The 18,934-nt window shown below is 33.7% G+C and overlaps 1 protein-coding gene across 2 annotated transcripts in view; it reads right to left on the reverse strand.

Annotated features, from left to right (window-relative positions):
- Nucleotides 1–18,934, reverse strand: part of LOC114329172 (uncharacterized) — a 245,730-nt gene that overhangs the window by 30,136 nt on the left and 196,660 nt on the right. For both annotated transcript variants that reach the window (XM_050642944.1, XM_050642943.1), the window contains exon 24: nt 3,963–4,083. In XM_050642944.1, the coding sequence (XP_050498901.1) occupies nt 3,963–4,083 (121 nt within the window). The remainder of the gene's footprint in view (nt 1–3,962; nt 4,084–18,934) is intronic.

Below are 18,934 nucleotides of genomic sequence, written 5' to 3' on the forward strand. Positions count from 1 at the left end.
CTATAATGCCGAACTCCCTCATGGCTCCGACCCTACAATACCCACTCCAAAATATTGCAGCAAATGCTGCATCAACGGACATTCCATCGACGAATGCCCACAAAAAGCATTCGTCTGCCCCCACTGCGGCGGCAACCATAAATCCAGCGCCTGCACCAAACAGCAGGAACCAAAATGCCCGAATTGCGGCGGTGACCACCCCGCATATTCCAACAAGTGTCCTCAAAGACACACCATCCCCTCCGCCCAACATGAAATTCAGCCACTTACGATCGAAAGATCATTCCCCCCTTTCGAACTCCCTACAGAAACAAAAAACATCTTGTCTATTCAGACCGCTCTGTTGCTTAACTTGTTGCCTGAACTTCGTGAGCATATCGCTGCAATCACGGCTAATCTGATTAGCCAAGTCTACGACCACTCGACAGTGGTCCACGGGTACGGGAGCAATGTCACGGTGACATTCCGCTCCAACCACTAAACACCCTCCCTTTATGGATTTCACCCTAGGCACAGTCAACTGTCAGGGTCTCTCCAAAAAGAGACCCCTCATCAAGAATATCCTGTCGAAGCATAACATCCAGATCCTCGCACTCACAGATACTCTGTCGAAAAACGATCCACACTTCGCAGGATATTCGATCATCCATCGAAGCCGCTGTCAGGTTTCACGTGGGAATGGTATTCTCGTGAAACACGGAATACCGCACAACACACACACATTCCCACAAAATTTTCGTCCACCTGATGTGGACTTCCTGGCAATTGACGTGCACATCCCCAACAACGAAACCCTCACGATAGTCTCTTACTACAAACACCCGGGTCAACCACTCAACAGGCATTTGCTAGAGTACTTTTCGAGGCTCGGCAAGGCTGTGTTGATGGGTGACCTAAATTGTAGACATACACAGTTTGGTGATCACCATCAAAACCCAGAAGGCATCCGCCTCACGGATTATCTACTAGACCTTCCCATTTCAAGAATCACCAACACTGAATTCACGTTTTTGAACGCCAATGGGGCCTCTATTATCGACCACATCCTAGTTACTAGTAACATTCTGGATCGGTTCGGGGATAGATGCCACATAGGCGATTCGATAACGTCAGACCACGTACCTCTTCTTGTCGACACCGACATTCTCACTCCAAAACAACCAAACCCTCCAAGATCTATAAGAGACTATCGTCACGCTAACTGGACTGAATTCCAAAACTTCATCACACAAAATCTCCCAATGTTAGGCGAACTCGATACTAACGATAGTATCGACACCAGTGCAACCAATATCGAGAACCTCATCACTGAGGCGATCACGCACGCAATTCCACTCAAACAAATAACTTATACATCACCGGCACTTCCACAATACATCATTGCCAAAATTCAACAAAAACGACGTCTTCTACGTCAATACAAGGCCAACAGAAACCCACTAATCAAAACAGAGTACAACCGAATCTGTGCCAGGATAAAGAGGGAGATATCTGTCCTAACGGCTCGCCGGTGGGAAGAGACTACCTCAAAACTGGACTACAGAGACGGAGGTAAATTCTGGCAAAAATTCAAAGTCCTAACAAAACAAAAATTATCTCAACCATCTCATCTGTTGGTCAACAATCACATAGTCAATTCCCCAGAAGGGAAAGCCGAAGCATTCAAAAATTCGCTTCAAAACAATTTTCAAACGCCAGATAACCCGAACTTTGATCGCATATTTAAATTCAACACAGAATACATTGTAAATGTTACTCTCAACCACCACATTCCAGTCTATGATCCTATCATGGACCCCCTCACAGACAGGGAAACGGAGAGCTTTTGCCAAATCGGCAAAAACAGCGCTCCCGGACCTGATGGCATCAACCGAAGGTGCCTCAAAAAACTTCCAGAGAGTATCATCCCTCTTCTAACTAAAATATTCAATGCATGTCTCAAAAACAGCCATTTTCCTACTCCTTGGAAAGTGGCCAACACCATCATGCTTTTGAAAAAAGGCAAACCCCCAACCGACGTGGAATCCTACAGACCAATTTCATTAATCAATACTCTGGGTAAAGTTCTTGAGCTAATCCTAAAGGAGAGGCTCAATAACTTTCTCGAAAACCACAATATCATACCAAAATTCCAATATGGATTCCAGTCAGGTAAATCTACCAAACATGCATTAATAGATTTCACTACCAAAGTCACTCAAACCATCAACGATGGTTCTATCGCCATAGCCACATTTCTGGATGTGCAGAAGGCTTTCGACCAGGTCTGGCACGACGGGCTTGTTCGGAAACTTCTGGACATCGGGCTTCCATTGCAATTTACCAAAATTGTACACTCCTACCTCCACAACCGTACTGTCAGAGTGAAAATATGCGATCAAAAGTCCACCCCCTTCACTCCACAAGCTGGAGTTCCCCAGGGTTCAGTCCTAGCGCCGCTGTTGTACATCATCTACAACAGCGACATCACTAACCAAAATATCCCAGGTACTCGGCTGTTTCTCTATGCAGACGACACGACTCTGCTCTCAACTACCTCTCGATACAACCCAAGACTCCTCTTCAGAAGAGCACAGGCTCTGTTGGACGGTGTCGGCGAATGGTGTTGTAAGTGGAGAGTCACGCTCAACGCGAACAAAACAACAACAATTGTGTTTCGCGCCCCTACTGTGTCAAATAGAATCATTCGCAATGAAGACGACCAATATCCTCTGAGTTTGTTGGGAGAAAGGCTTGTTGTTAGCCCGACTGTGAACTATTTGGGAGTACTGTTTACCAGGACTCTCAACTGGGACGCAGATCTAAAGGCAACTTTAGATAGGGTAAGGAACAGGGCCAGACTTCTCAACGCTCTCTCGGGAAAAATTGGCAAGACACACAAGAAGACTCTCATTCACACTTACAAGACCTTTATTCGACCCGTCATGGAGTACAAATCATGTATCTACTCTCTTTGCTCAAGACAAAAACAAGAGAGGTTGTTGAGGACGGAGCGCAGAGTCTTGCGTAGATGTAACTATGAGCACTGGCGATATCCCTCAAACGAAATCCATAACATCTCGAACATCCCCAAAATCACCGAGAGAATAAACTCTCTGAACAGGAACTTCACAATCAAAGTAATCAACGGCCCCCCTTCCGACACACAAGAATCTCTCAAATGTTCCTGTTCATCTTCCGGCCACGTACTCTACCGAAAGCCCAAACGCAAAAAGATTCACGTACCGTCCGCTCTAATGCAAACATGCATTGACGAACTCCCGGTAGAGTACGAAAACATCCTTGAGGCTACCCCGTTAGCCTTCCGTACCCACCTCTAACATTTCCTCTTCCTTACCCCGAACAGGGAGAAGTTGGTTTTTTGCGGTTTCCCAACTTCATTGCACAATTATACCTGTTCGTCCCAAGAAAATAGCCGCAACTATTTTCTCCACTCGAACGCTCACTGTCCACGCTGCGCTCAAAGCCACCTCCTGACCGCCGACGAGGGACGCAGGTTCGCCTGTCGTTGTACAATGGTTTCTAGGGAGCTTGGTCGAAAGCAAAGCACGGACAGTACACGTAAATGTCTATGGAACCAACAACAATCCATCAAACTTTCTTCTCTGTTGACTTCTGGCCTTCTGGACAACACCGTCTGGCATAACCCAGGATCCAAGAACACCAGGACACGGCGCTTGCCCCGGTGTGGTTTTCGGACTGTTTGCTTTGCTGCCAACACAATACATTCACCTCAAACCCTGAAGAGGACAAAATCCTAAACGGGGAAGCACATTGAACGCATTTCTTCTAAACATTATCTAGACAAGCAAATCAAACAATGTGGCATGGCATGTAAACTATTTCACTTGAGAAAGGCACTCCGCCGAAACAGCTGTAGTCACTTAGTTATAATGAATTTTGTGGAAGTATAGAAAACAAACGTTTTCGTGTTTTATTGTTAGATAGGTTTTATTTCTTACCTGTATGATTAAATACGGTTATCATGTTTTTATTGGCCTGGTTAAGTAGAACATTTGAATAGTCGACAAAGGTAGGAGTTACTGATATGTTTGGATAGTGAATAATTATTTTCATTGGAAACTGCAAACAATAAAAGTAATTAGAGGAAGAAAATGCGTCGATATGGTAAAACAGGTTGTACTTCTCATAGTCTTAAACATAATGTATTTGTCGAATTATTGTCCTTTAAATTTAGTTTACAATGTAGTCCTTCCAAAACCAAAATAACCAATTTGCAAATTTGCAATTTAGGGATAACTCCAATTAAAAATTTTGGATAAATACTAAAAATAAACCCCTTATATTAGAGTGCTGGCGTATAATATGTATTAGTTACTGTTTGACTTGTAAACTAAATTTATATTTTGAAAGCTTTCGTATTTTGAAAAACGAGCACATTCTTTATTTTGGTTTTTGCGAAAAAAAAAAGAAATATCAATTTTTTGTGTTAAAAAAAAAACAATTTCATGAACAAACTTGTTGTATTTGATAGTTTAAATAACATAAATTTTTATATTTTTTGTCAAGATAGCACACAGTAACTGATTTTAGATTAGACAAAATTCTGATTAGAAACAAGCAATAATTGGACTTTGTTCTATGTCCTATGTTTTCTTCCAATGTGTTTACAACAGTAGTTCCGGTTGCAACTCTAAAACCAAAAGTCCAAGGTCAACTTTCTCACCTTTAATACCATCAGGGCCTATTTTACTACTAGGCCCGTGAGGCTCCTGCCACGGGCCCGCATTTTAACGGACCCGGAAAGTTCACCAAAAATTTTTTTATGGCAATAACAAACTAAATTTTTAAAATTCTTTCATTTTACGAACAGGAAATGATCAATGATAACTCTACGGTTGATTTTCAAGCGACTTCACCTGTCACAAGTACATCTCCGTCATCTCCTATAGAAAACGAGAATGTCAATAACTCTTTTCCTAGCGATGTAGGGGATTGGCCAAAACATTTAAATCTGGAATTTCAACCAAATTTTATACATAATCGACCGAATCAGTATTTGTATTGATAATCAGTATTGATAAAATTAGTGAATGTGTTACACAATTGGATAATAATAAAACCAAGCATTTAGACCAGTAAGGATCTGTTTTTAGGTGGATGTGAGAGGTGGCATTCAGATTTTTGCGAATAAAGTTAGGCGATAACTTCGTTAATAATAATTGATTTATGCTCGTTCTCAAATATTCCCGGAACATTAATAAAAAAAATAAAATATTTAAAAATTTCAAAAAATTTCGTTTTTTTACACTTTTTGCTTATAACTTAAAAACTATTCATTTTAGAACAAAGTCCTATAGAAATAAAACAAAGATAATTAAATTTTCTATCAGATGCGATTGGTTAAAAATGTCTTAATTTATCACCCTTGCTTCAAAATAGCAATAAATATAAAATAAGGGGGCAAAACAAGCCTGTCCTTATTCAATGATTTTCCATCACTTAGGTTATATTTGGAACCTTTCTAATTCGCTTAGAAAATTTTTGTAATGTGCTAAAACCGTACACCAAATTTCATTAGAATTGACTAGATTTTGCGTAATAATTTTGCAATCTAAACTTTGTCTAAAAAATTAAAATTTTTAAAATCTTGCACAACAAAAACTAGAACATACAAATATTTGCCAATTTTTTACATATAAAGAAGTACTCCACCTATCTAATGCACTTTACAGAATTCAAATCGGATAATTTAAGCAGCCTCAGCAATGTTTTAAAGTTATAAACAAATTTTTGGCTTATAAACAAATTAGTGCTGTGGCCAGGAGGGGGTGCTACGGGCTCCTTTATTTAGATGGACTTACCCAAGTTTTTTTATGTATTTTGACCCGTAGAACACGAATTTTTTGGGTAACAGTTGATCCGGATGTCGATAAGATTGTTATAAACAAAGAACTTGAGGAATTACATAAAATCGATTTTTTGCAAAATAAAACATTTTTTTTGTATTTCTTGGGTAATTCTAAGCAAAAAATGTTCTTGCAAGTTTTTTCGTAGGATGCATAGTTTTCGAGATAAACGCGGTGGAACTTTCAAAAAATCGAGAAATTGCAATTTTTCAACGCGAATAACGTTTGATTAAAAAATAAAATAGCAATTCTGCTCACATCATTTGAAAGTTTAAGTCAAATTATACCGGTTTTAATTATTTGCATTGCTAAAAATTAATTTTTTTAGTATTAAACAAAGCTATTTGTTTATAAGCCAAAAAATTGTTTATAAATTTAAAATATTGCCCCTTAATAATCCGATTTTAATTCTGTAAAGTGTATTAGATAGGCAGAGCACCTCTTTATATGTAAAAAAATTAGACAACTTCTAAATGGTCTACTTTTTGTTCAGAAAGATTTTAAAAAATTTGAACTTTCTTTAAAAATATTTAGATTGCAAATTTATTATGCAAAATTTATTAGGTCGATTTTAATGAAATTTGGTACACGATTCAAGTTTGTTACAAAGAATTTCCTAAGCGAATTACTAAGGTTCTAAGTGCCACCAAAGTGGTTAATAAATATTGAATAGCAACAGACTTATTTTGCCCCCTTATTTTGTATTTATTGCTATATTGCAGAAAAGGTAATACCTTCAGACATTTTTTACCAGTCGTATATTATACAAAATTCAATTATCTTTATTTTATTTTTTACGACTTTGTTCTAAAACGAATCATTTTAAAGTTATAAGCAAAGAAAGCAGAAAAAAATCGATGTTTTTCGAAATTTTTAAATATTTAAATTTTTTTATTAATGTTCCGGGCATATTTGAGAAGGAGCAGTGAATTATTATTACTGTATGATATAGCTTAGGTTGGTTGGCAACACTAGGCGTGAAGGCAGGGATCTCATACAGATCAGCTGTCAACAAGTTGACTAGGTTAGGTTAGAACATAGATAGGTTAGAAGATGAACACGTTGTAAAGAGATACTGAATAATACTTAATAAAATATAAAAGCTAATGTGTGTGTCGTTACATGTCAACAATAAACATAATAATACATGGTGTCAGGTTTATAAGAACCCCAAATAAGAATCCAGTTGTAAGAGACCTATAAAATGGAGTCTGCCAAGGCCCCAAAAAGCATTGTGTTCGACCAGCATACCAGTCAAAATTACGAGAAATTTATTAATAGTTTTTCTATTTATTTAACGGCAACTGGCTTGTGCAATAAAGATAATGAAACATTAATTGCAATTTTCTTGAATTTAGCTGGTGAAGAAGCTCAAGACATTTTCAGGACATTAAAATTTGTTGGTGACGATGGAAAAAATTATAATAAAGTAATACAGGCGTTTGAGGAGTATTGCAAGCCACTTCGGAACGAAACATATGACAGATATAAGTTTTTTAACAGAAGTCAAGGTGAAGACGAAGAATTTGATAGGTTCCTGACAGATATTAAAATGTTAGCAAAGCTGTGTAATTTTGGAACACTAGAAGATTCACTAGTCCGAGATAAAATAGTTAGTGGCATTAGAGACCAGACAATGCAAGAGAGATTATTAAGAGTTCCAAATTTGACGTTGACTCAAGCCGAGACTCACTGTAGAACAGCGGAAGCAAGTAAGTTTCAACTGAAGGACCTTAGAAAAGAAATGGAAGTTAACAGTTTAAGAAGTAGAGGAAATAATAGCTTTAAAGATGGTAATATAAGGAATGCAGGTGCAGATAATGGTAATATATCTAACAATCAAGAGTACAATTGTTTCAAATGTGGGAGACGACATGGTCCAAGAAGCTGCCCAGCTTATGGTAAAACATGCAAAAGATGTAATAGACCAAATCATTTCCAGGTAGGATGCAAGTTTTCTAATTTAACTAATGCAGGAGCAACCTACTCTAGGTCTGCTAGTACTAATCAAAAAGTCTACGATGTTACACATGATAGTTATGACACAACTGTAGGTGATAAACCATATATAGACAGTATTTTACTATTAGATAATATAAATTGTAAAAATAATCAAGTCAACTTGTGGACAACTAGAGTTGTTATCAATGATAAAACTATTAGTTTTAAATTAGATACTGGTGCAAATTGTAACTGCTTGCCTTTAAAAAAATTTGAGGGTTTAAATGTAAATGATATTGCAAAAATAACAAAAAATGAATCTCCCTTAATGACATATGGTAACAACAAATTAAATACCATAGGTCAAGTAATATTAAAATGCTTAATAAAAGGTAAATTCTATGATATCAAGTTTGTTTTGGTCGATGTCGACAGTATGCCAATTTTAGGCCTTAATGCATGTGTAAAGTTAGGTTTGATAAAAAAGGTAGATGAGATAAATAATGATAATCAAAGTGAATGCAGTAAGTTTATAACTCATAACAAAGATTTTTTGGAGGCACTGGTAAAGTACCCTTCAAATATAAGATTATTTTAAAAAATAACGCTAATCCGGTAGTAAGTCCTTGTAGAAGGGTACCAGAGACAATAAAACCAAAACTAAAATTAGCCCTTGATGACCTTGAAAATAGGGATATAATAGTTAAAATGGATGAACCGACAGAATGGGTTAATAATCTAGTAATTGTAGAAAAAAATGATGGTAAGTTAAGGTTATGTTTAGATCCTTTACACCTAAATAAATATGTTTGTTCTGATCAATTCCCTATACCTACCGTAGACGAGTTAGGGTCAAAGTTAAGGGGAAAGAAAGTCTTCACTGTTTTAGATTTAAAGGAAGGATTTTACCATATTCCGTTGGATCGAGAGAGTACAAAATATTGTACATTTATAACACCATTTGGGAAATATGCCTTTAAAAGACTTCCATTTGGGTTAAATGTCAGCCCAGAAGTCTTCCAAAGAGTGAATCAAAAGATATTTGGGGACTTGCCTGTAGGTATCTATTTTGATGATTTTATTATTCCAGGTGAAAATGAAGCAGAACATGATAAGATTCTTGCTGAAGTAATAGAAAGAACTAGACAGAATGGCATAAAATTTAATGATAAAAAAGTACAATTCAAAGTAAAAGAGGTTAGTTATGTAGGCAAAATATTTTCTGAAAGTGGAGTTAAACCAGACCCAGAATATGTTCAGGCCATAGTACAGCTTGAGGAACCTAAAAATAAAAATGAACTCTTAAAAATTTTAGGAATGATAAATTATTTAACTAAGTATCTGCCTAATCTTTCAGATATTCTTACACCGCTAAGAAATCTAATAAAAAATAATGTTCAATGGTTATGGACTGATGATCATACAGAGTGTTTGTCAAAAATAAAAAACTTAATAGCTAAAATACCTACTTTACAGATCTTTGATAAAAATTTACCCATAGAGGTTCAAACCGATGCTAGTCAAAATGGTATTGGTGGATGTTTGTTGCAGAATGGAAAACCAGTAGCATTCTGTTCTCGTAGCTTAACAGAAACAGAGATAAAGTGGGCACAGATAGAGAAAGAATATCTTGCAATATACTTTTGTCTAAGCAAGTTTCATCATTTTATATATGGTAATAGAATTTGTGTAAAAAGTTACCATAAGCCACTTGTAAGCATAGACATAAAAGATATTTGTAAACTTACCAATAGATTACAAAGACTAAAATTAAAATTGCTTAAATATAACTACATAATAACCTACTTGCCTGGAAAATATATGTACATAGCAGACTTACTTTCCAGGTTTTTCGTTAAAAATAAAGTAAAAGACGATCCAGACATGTTAGACATTGTTCACTCCGTAGAAATTGAATTACCTATTTCCCAAGCGAGGATGAGTGAACTAAAAGATGCAACAGGTGAAGACGTAAATTTAAAGCAAGTAATAGCTTATTGTGAGAATGGATGGCCAGAAAAGGTGAAAATAAGTCCAGAACTTGGAGTGTATTACAAAATCAGGAATAACTTGCATGTATCTGGTAATCTTCTATATAATAATTTTAAACTGGTTGTACCATTTAAGTTAAGATCTCTAATGTTAACAAAATTACATGTAGGACATTTTGGTATAGAAAAGACCAAATCTAGAGCTAGAAAAATATTTTATTGGCCGCAGCTAGCTTCTGATGTAGAACAATTTGTTTCTAAATGCAAAACTTGCCTAAAATATAGTCGCAACATGCAAAAAGAACCATTATTGCAACATGAAAGACCAGACATACCGTTTGCAAAAGTAGCTGCAGATATATTTAACTATGCAGGCCATGATTATTTAACTGTTGTCGACTACTACAGCAATTGGCTTGAATTAATTCCATTGGAATGTAAAACAGCCAAGGAAGTAAGTGATAAACTCAGAAATCTGTTCTCAACTCATGGCATTCCTAGCAGTCTTGTTGCAGATAATATGCCATTTGGCAGCTGTGAGTTTAGAAAATTTTGTGAAAGTTGGAATATAAACCTAATCACCTCTAGTCCGTTATATCCAAGGTCCAATGGACTGGCCGAACGAGCTGTAGGAATCTGTAAGGGCATATTAAAAAAATGTAATGACTCTGGTAATGATGTGCAGCTGGCACTCTTAGAATATAGGACCTCGCCGTTATCAGGACTAAATATTTCTCCATCAGAATTGTTGAATAATAGACTGTTAAGAACAACATTACCAGTATGCAGTAAAATTTTAGAAGAGAAACCTACAGTGGAAAAAAATGAAATAAGAAAAAAGAGGGCAGAGAGGAAATATTATCATGATAGACAGGCAAAGGAAAGAGATGGGTTTTATAAGAGACAAAGTGTAATGCTTAAGAAAGACAGGGTCTGGGTGCCTGCAGAAATTGTAGACACACATGAGAGTCCCAGGTCCTATATTGTAAAGGATTTTGAAAATAACGTATATAGAAGAAACTCATCATTTATAAAATCTTCTCCACATCCTTTTAATATTCATACTGAATTTCATCCTAGTTTAGAATTACCTGCTAGAGAACCTTCTAATCAATCTTCTAAAAATATATCTAATACATCACCAGACAAACTTGATAACAATTTCCATAATAATATTAACAGTTCAAGTGATAGTAGTGAAAATGATATTCCACTTCAAACTAGATCAGGTAGGAGAATAATCAAGCCTTCTAGATTTAGGGAGTAAAAAGGGAGATGTATGATATAGCTTAGGTTGGTTGGCAACACTAGGCGTGAAGGCAGGGATCTCATACAGATCAGCTGTTAACAAGTTGACTAGGTTAGGTTAGAACATAGATAGGTTAGAAGATGAACACGTTGTAAAGAGATACTGAATAATACTTAATAAAATATAAAAGCTAATGTGTGTGTCGTTACATGTCAACAATAAACATAATAATACAATTACTGAATGTGTCACCTAACTTTATCTGCAAAAATCCGAATGCCACCTCTCACATCCAAAAATAGACGTTTTTTCGCAGATTCTTACTGGTCTAATTTGCAAAGTGCGATTTTTTATAAAATGAAAGCTAATGGGGAAAATTTTTCGCGAGTGGTTAGTGTACAGTCCTAAATGTAGTTGTGTTTATGGTTTCGTTTGTAAACTGATTTTCACGAAAATTATTGTTTTTCTAACTTCAGATGGATATAATTACTGGAAAAACATCAGCAGGATAGTTATTCAACATGAGCGATCTCCTGAACATATTTCATCAATTGGTACGTTAGTCAAGAGAAGACAGCCCTATATTTTGGCTAACAAAATAAATACAGATTTGAAGTTTTGCACAGCCATACAGGTTGAATGTTCATATTTTTTAAGATACTCAGATATCGGAAAACGTTATTTGAAAAAGATGTTCCAAATATTATTCTAACCCCACATACCAAATTTGATGGCACAATTCGCACTTTTAGTTTTTTCATTAATTGTAGTCTGGAGCCTAAAAGTTAAAATTGGTTGGCCCGAGATGCATCTCGGGAAAGACGAATTTTATGGTCCTGGCTACAAATACTGAAAAAAACTAAAAGTGCGAATTTTGTCATGCAATTTGGTATGTGGTGTTAGAATAACATTTGGAAGTACTTTTTCAAATAACTTTTTCCGATATCTCTAATGCGAAGCAAAACTTACCCGGTTTGGGATTCGCAGTAGGCCGCGATTAAAATTTAAATTTCGGTTGAGTATCTTAAAAAATGTGAAACTTCAACCTGCATGACTGTACAAAACTTCAAATCTGTATTTATTTTGATAGCCGACATATAGAACTGTCTTCATCTTAAATGCGACATATTGTATTTAAACAATGCTTAATTGTTTAAATATAAATTTTATATATTGTTAATAAAAATTTAAATTTCTGATGCAACTGTATTTTTACTAAATAATTAATTCATTCAAAAAAGTTATTTTTATTATTATTAAATCATATTTAGGGACCCGAAAATAGTGTAGTGCCTCGGGTCTGATTTGAAGTAAAATAGGCTCTGAATACCATCCTGGGGTTATAAGCTTTTATTTCACACCTAACTTGTCATTCTATCTGATATAATGACGGAGTTGTGTTTACAAAGTCCCTGGAACAGACGGACATGGATAATTCAATGTTTTCACGTTTTTTCAAAATGGGTGAAAAAATAACTGAAAAAGTGAAATAACATAACTCCGCATTTATTCTTTATCAGTATCGCTTTCCTCAGCTATTGTTCCAAATAGTTTTGCTAGTTTTTAAAGGTTGATATAAAATTTATGGTATAGTAAGTACTATGGGCAAAACCTATGCACATTGTTTGTAAATATTTCCATTTAGCCTCGCTTATGGCTAGTGGGCGTGGGCTTGTATTGGCGTTGGTTGCTTGACACTGCATTTTTTTGGGACTACCCGACTACCCTGGCTTTATATAGAGATAGGAAAGACCGGGGCAGAGTGGACATATGGGCACAGTGGTCACCTTAAAATATCTTTTAAATGGAAATGCGTTGCTACTACGGCCACCTAGTAGAGAAAGGCAAAAATAAGTCCAAGTGTTGGAGTTTATAATACGACCTATTAGTAGTTAATAGATTACCAATAAAAACTCTAACCTTAAATTTGTGATTGTCAAGTAATAATTTGGTCTCCAAAGTTTGTAGCCCAATAAAATAAAATAAAATCAAAATGTAATTCCGTACAGGTTGGAATAAATTTTATATCAAAGTTTAGGTCAAAACAAAAGATATTTTCAAGAAAGTATATGATTCATATGAGGGGATCATTGTTTAAATAATTAAAAATTGCTAATTTTGGCACGAAATTTACTTTTCTAACTGCTGCGGCAATTATTGTTTTTATTAAGGATTTTACAATTTTTTTCTGCAAAGATGAAGAAACAGTCTTTTATACGAGACTTACAAAATTAATTTTGACCCTTAATTTATTTAAATAATTGTAAATCAAAATTGAAAAACAAATTTCCAAAAAAAATATTATTGGCAATATAAATAAGCAATATAAAATACTATGTTTTGCAGAAAAAGTTACGCTATAATATCGCTATAAATCGACAAAAAAATTGGTTGATAAATATTGAGTAGTTTATGAGATATTTAATTTGTTTATAAAAAATTACCATTTTTTCAAATGCAAAAACGCGGTTGTTTCCGATAGAGCATAGAAGTTTTAGAGGTCTCGTTTTCTTTGTCTTTATGTATATTTCCGATAAATGTATTGACAAATTAAAATTTTAATTAAACACCCCTTCAAAATGGCGTTTGAAAATTGGTGTAATTTGTTTAAAACTTGTTTTTTTAATAACATCACCGGGATTAAAAATTTTGATATTATTTTTCGATATTCGTGTTCTTGGTAGTTTTTGGCACACTTACAAAGGAAAAAAAAATTCTAGATCCATTTTTTGCCGAGATAGCTTTTCCAAGTTTAAAAATTCATAATTTGATTATTTATCAATATTAATATTTTAAAGTTTGTGAGTACATCTATCAACCCTACTACTTAAAAATTTCATTTATACATAGAGTTAAAATTTTAGAATATTTTAAAAAATAATAATTTTCGTAGCGACCTTAACTGAAAACTTTTTGCATGAAGAGTGGTGCAGTAGTACTTTGCAATATCTTCTTTAATAATAGACCAATTTCAATGTTTTTTTTAGTTTATGACAGCTTATAAAAAAATGACACTATTAACAATAAATATTCGTCAATTTGTTATAAACAATTTTTTTTCAAATTTTTTTTTCTCTAGATGTTATAAATAAAAGTTGACACAAAAGATTTTTTATAAAAAAAATAATACTGAGTTATATTACAAAGTAAAATTTGTTAAAGACTTTTTTCTTTGTACAATATTAAAATAGGTATGTATTTTACATTTAATTTTATAATCTTTTTAACAGGTAATACACTAAAAATTGTGTATATATTTGTTAATTTATATTCACTTATATACATTTAATTATATAGAGGTTGTCCTCCATTTTTTTTTATATATATTGTATTTTGTATTCACATTATCTTTGCGAGATTTTGCCAATGATTTGAACAAAGAAAAAAAATTTTATGATTTTTTACCAAAATTTTACTATTTTGGTAAATTTTTAAAATAAAAATTTGTTTTAATTCTCTTTTGTGATTATCTTTGTTGCCAACTTTTATTTATCACAATACTAGAGAAAAAAATTTTATTGAAAAAGAAATTGTTTATAAGCAGTAAATCATTATTTATGACAAAAAGGGTCAAGAAATCATTGAAATTGGTCCATTATTAACGGAGATATTGTTAACTACTCCTCCGCCAATTTTCAGACAAAAAGTTTTCACTTAAGGTGCAACGAATATCATCATTTTTAAAAATATTCTAATAATTTTTATTATGTGTATAAATGACATTGTTAAGTATTAAGGTTAATTGATGTACTCACGTACTTTTAAATGTCCATATTGATAAATAAACAAATTATGAATTTTTAAACTGGGAAAAGCTATCTCGGCCAAAAATTCTCCTAGAAATATTTTGTTCTTATGTGGATACCTATATCAAAAATTACCAAGAATACGAATCTCGAAAAATAATTTCAAAATTTTTAATCCCGGCGATGTTATTAAAAAAATAAATTTTAAACAAATAACACCAATTTTCAAACGCCATTTTGGAGGGGTGTTTAATTGAAATTTTGATTTGTCAATACATTTATCGAAAATATACATAAAAGCATAACAAATGAGATCTTAAAAACTTGTATATTCTATCGGCAACAACCGCGTTTTTGCGATTGAAAAAATGGTAATTTTTTATAAACAAAATTAAATATCTCATAAACTACTCAATATTTATCAACCAATTTTTTTGTTAATTTATAGTGATATCATAGCGAAACTTTTTCTGCAAAACAAAATATTTGATAGTGCTTATTTATATTGCCAATAATATTTTTTTGGAAATTTGTTTTTCAATTTTGATTTTAAAATATTTAAATAGATTAAGGGTCAAATTTAATTTAGTAAATCTGATATAAAAGACTGTTTCTTCATCTTTGCAGAAAAAAATTGCAAAATCCTCAATAAAAACACGAATTACCACAGCAGTTAAAAAAGTAAATTTTGTGCAAAAATTACTTATTTTTAAATATTTAAACAATGATCCCCTCATATGAATCATATACTTTCTTGAAAATATCTTTTGTTTGGACCTAAACTTTGATAAAAAATTTATTCCAACCTGTACGGAATTACATTTTGATTTACATGTATTGTATTTTTATTTGATCGGTCTATTGTCGAAGTTCTGACGGATACGCTTGAAGTAAATTTATTTTCTTTATGTAGTTGATTGTTGCATGTATTAATATTCTACTGTCCCATAAATATATAAAGAACAACCTTTTACTTTCTTCTTCTTCTTCATCTACCATGTCCTTTCAGAACGTTGGTTACCATCATAGCTATCCTAATTTTATTCACTGCCACCCTAAATAGCATGCTTGTATCAACACCATACCAATCTCGCAAGTTCTTCAACCATGAGGATCTTCTTCGTCCTGGACCGCGTTTGCCTGCATAATATTTTGTAGCAACCTATATTTGGGACCTCTCATTACTTTTACTTACTTTGAATATATAAAAATTTACAGTTGTACTTTGGGGTACAGTGGTCATTTCAATAAGGGGTACAGTGGTGACTACTTTCTCAGAGTTCGAGGAGTGACCACTGTATCCCCTTCAGAAAATGCCAGTGTTTTATATAAATTATTTTAGGAAAATATGGCGAGAAATAGAAAGATTAAAACGGAAATTGTTCTAACCAGCGAAAAAACTAGGCTTGCAGCATTGCGAACTGTTTTCAAAGGCGGATAAACCTATTACAATGCAGTTTTCTATTGCTCACCACAACAATTACGGACACAATGCCTTTACTCCAACACGGACAGACCACTCATCCGGAACTAAAGACAATAGAGTTAACAATTATTGATCAACAGAGAACACCTAAAAACTGCACCGTAAAACAATATTCTATAATTATTACACTTCTTCTTCTTCTTGTGCCACTCCTATCGGAGATTGGAAATCATTAAGGCTACCCTGACCTTGTTTACAGCTGACCTAAAAAGTTCATTAGTGGTGCAGCCAAACCACTCTCTCAAATTTCGCAACCATGACATTATACGGCCTGGATTCCGTTTTCCTTCTATTTTTCCTTGCATTATACTTTGAAGTAATGCGTATTTATGACCTCTCATCACGTGACTCAAATACTCGAGTTTTCTTCGTTTTATCGTTAACAAAATTTCTGGGTCTCTTCCTATCCTTCGTATTACTTCAAGGTTTGTGATTTTTTCAACCCAACTTATCTTCAGCATTCGACGGTAGCACCACATCTCGAAACTTTCAATATTTTTTATGTTGTTCTGTTTGAGAGTCCAGGCCTCTACACCGTATAGTAGCGTGTTAAATACCTAGCCTCTTAGCATTCTTAGTCGTAGAGGGATGCTTATGTAGAGGTGCAAAAAAATTAAAAGAGTTATAGGAACTAAGAATATTAATAATGTTACGAAGACGCCTGATTATGACACAAATGACTCAGCAGATGAAGAGGTCAACATGATAGACACTGAAGACGATAATATGGATGAAGAGTGGTGCGCTGAGACAGAAAATGAAGAACATTGTCTAAATTTTAACACCGATAATATCAAACTAATAGCTACATTTTGGTAAAGTATGTGAAAAGGGAAAATGGTCAGGTGTTTTATTGGTAAAGTACAAAAAATCGTCTATTTACACTGTTAATTTCCTAACAATCAAGGGAGCGACAACTTAAATGGTTCCAGAAAGTCAAGACGTAGATGTTGTTCATAAAAGCGACATTGTTTTATCCAGATCCAACAACAATGACCGGATCCAACAACACTAGGGAATGCATCGACAACACAAGGACTCTTACGTTTTAATGTCAATTTTATACCTTATAATATACCTGAATAATTATTGTACGTGTCGACTTAAGTCCATTTGCTGTATTTTTTTTAGTACTGAATAAACGCTATGGGGCACACTGGACCTGTAATTTTGCATTCTTTTAAAATCAATTTGCGATTGTCTCCAAATACGCAAGATATTCATTTTCATGTTAGATGATGCCTATTAAACCAAAGTTGATGATAAAGTAGATATTTTGGATCTATAGTAACTTATAAAAAAGATGCGCTAGGTTTCAGAAAAATGTGGCCACTGTGCCCCGGTCTCCCCTATCTATAACTTACTTCACCAAACTCTTTCGCAGAGTTTCCTTCCTGCAGGGAATCTCCAGGCAGTTATTTTATTGTCGTATAGTTGCTATAAAATAATAAAGACAAACTTTTCTCTATAATATATACTGTGTTTTGTTTAATTCTAACCATGTGAAATAATATTTATATTGTAAGTTGTTGTTGAAACTTATAATAAATTTAACTTAGTATTTATTTTGTAGTTGGACATTCGACATTCCAGCAAATGAAACTATACAATCTCTTAAAAAATAGAGTGTATATATTGGTAGGATGAAGATAGAAAGGAGTTGACGATCAATTAATTCATTGTCATTAGTTAATATGAAAAAAAAATTATAACCAATTGGGGATATGAATTTTTCCCATATTTACAATCCATCTACATCATATCTTCTGAATATTCAACATAGTTTATTTAAATTTAAGAAACTAACAAAATTGTTTTATTTGGCATTTTATGTACAGAAATGTTGAATATATTTTAGTTTGTATAATTAACCCAGTAACTGAACGGAAAAGAAGGCGGTACCCTGTAATTTTCAGGGTCAACTCTGAATTGCTTGAAAATTTGGATTTAGGTTCTACTTACCCTCCATTCATTTCAAAGTTGAAATTGTGCTGTTGGTTGCTTTAGCTTGGGGTGTGACAGTCACTCCTTCTCTAGGGCGAAAAAACGTGCGTTTGAAATTAGTCCAGAAATGGATAAACTGACTAATTCTAAGCAACTTTCGTTCAATATTTTTAATTAAGTCAATACTTTTCGAGTTATTTGCGATTGAAAATGTTTATTTATCTACAAAAAAAACACGTTTTCAGGCAGTTTTTCGCAAATTAATCAAAAACTAAGTATTTTATCGAATAAATATTGTTAGAAAAAATGTAACATAGAAAAAAAACGAGAAGATATGTGTATTCGTAAAGTCTGTAGACCCAGCAAAAACAAAGCTGTAGTTCATGAAAAAAAGTTCTTATTCGTCAAATTCCAATTCGAATATTTCAACGTGAAATAACCAAAAAATTAAGCACGTTTCGAAAAAACTTATTTAAACTTTTTTAAAGTGTTTAAAAGGCTTTATTTTTTTATATTTGTTTTTAGCTTCAAAACTAAGCTAGTTACGCTCAAAATAAAGTTGGCCTCTTTTTTACTTTATCGTACTATATACGTAGTATAGTATAATAGATAAAGTTATAGGATCGTGCAAAAAAAATTTTTCAGATTTCACTTTTTTTCGACGTTTCGAGTCCCTCTGAGTCTAAAAAGCAAATAAAAAAAACATG

This window comes from Diabrotica virgifera, chromosome 2, assembly GCF_917563875.1.
Source record: "Diabrotica virgifera virgifera chromosome 2, PGI_DIABVI_V3a".
NCBI lineage: Eukaryota > Metazoa > Arthropoda > Insecta > Coleoptera > Chrysomelidae > Diabrotica > Diabrotica virgifera.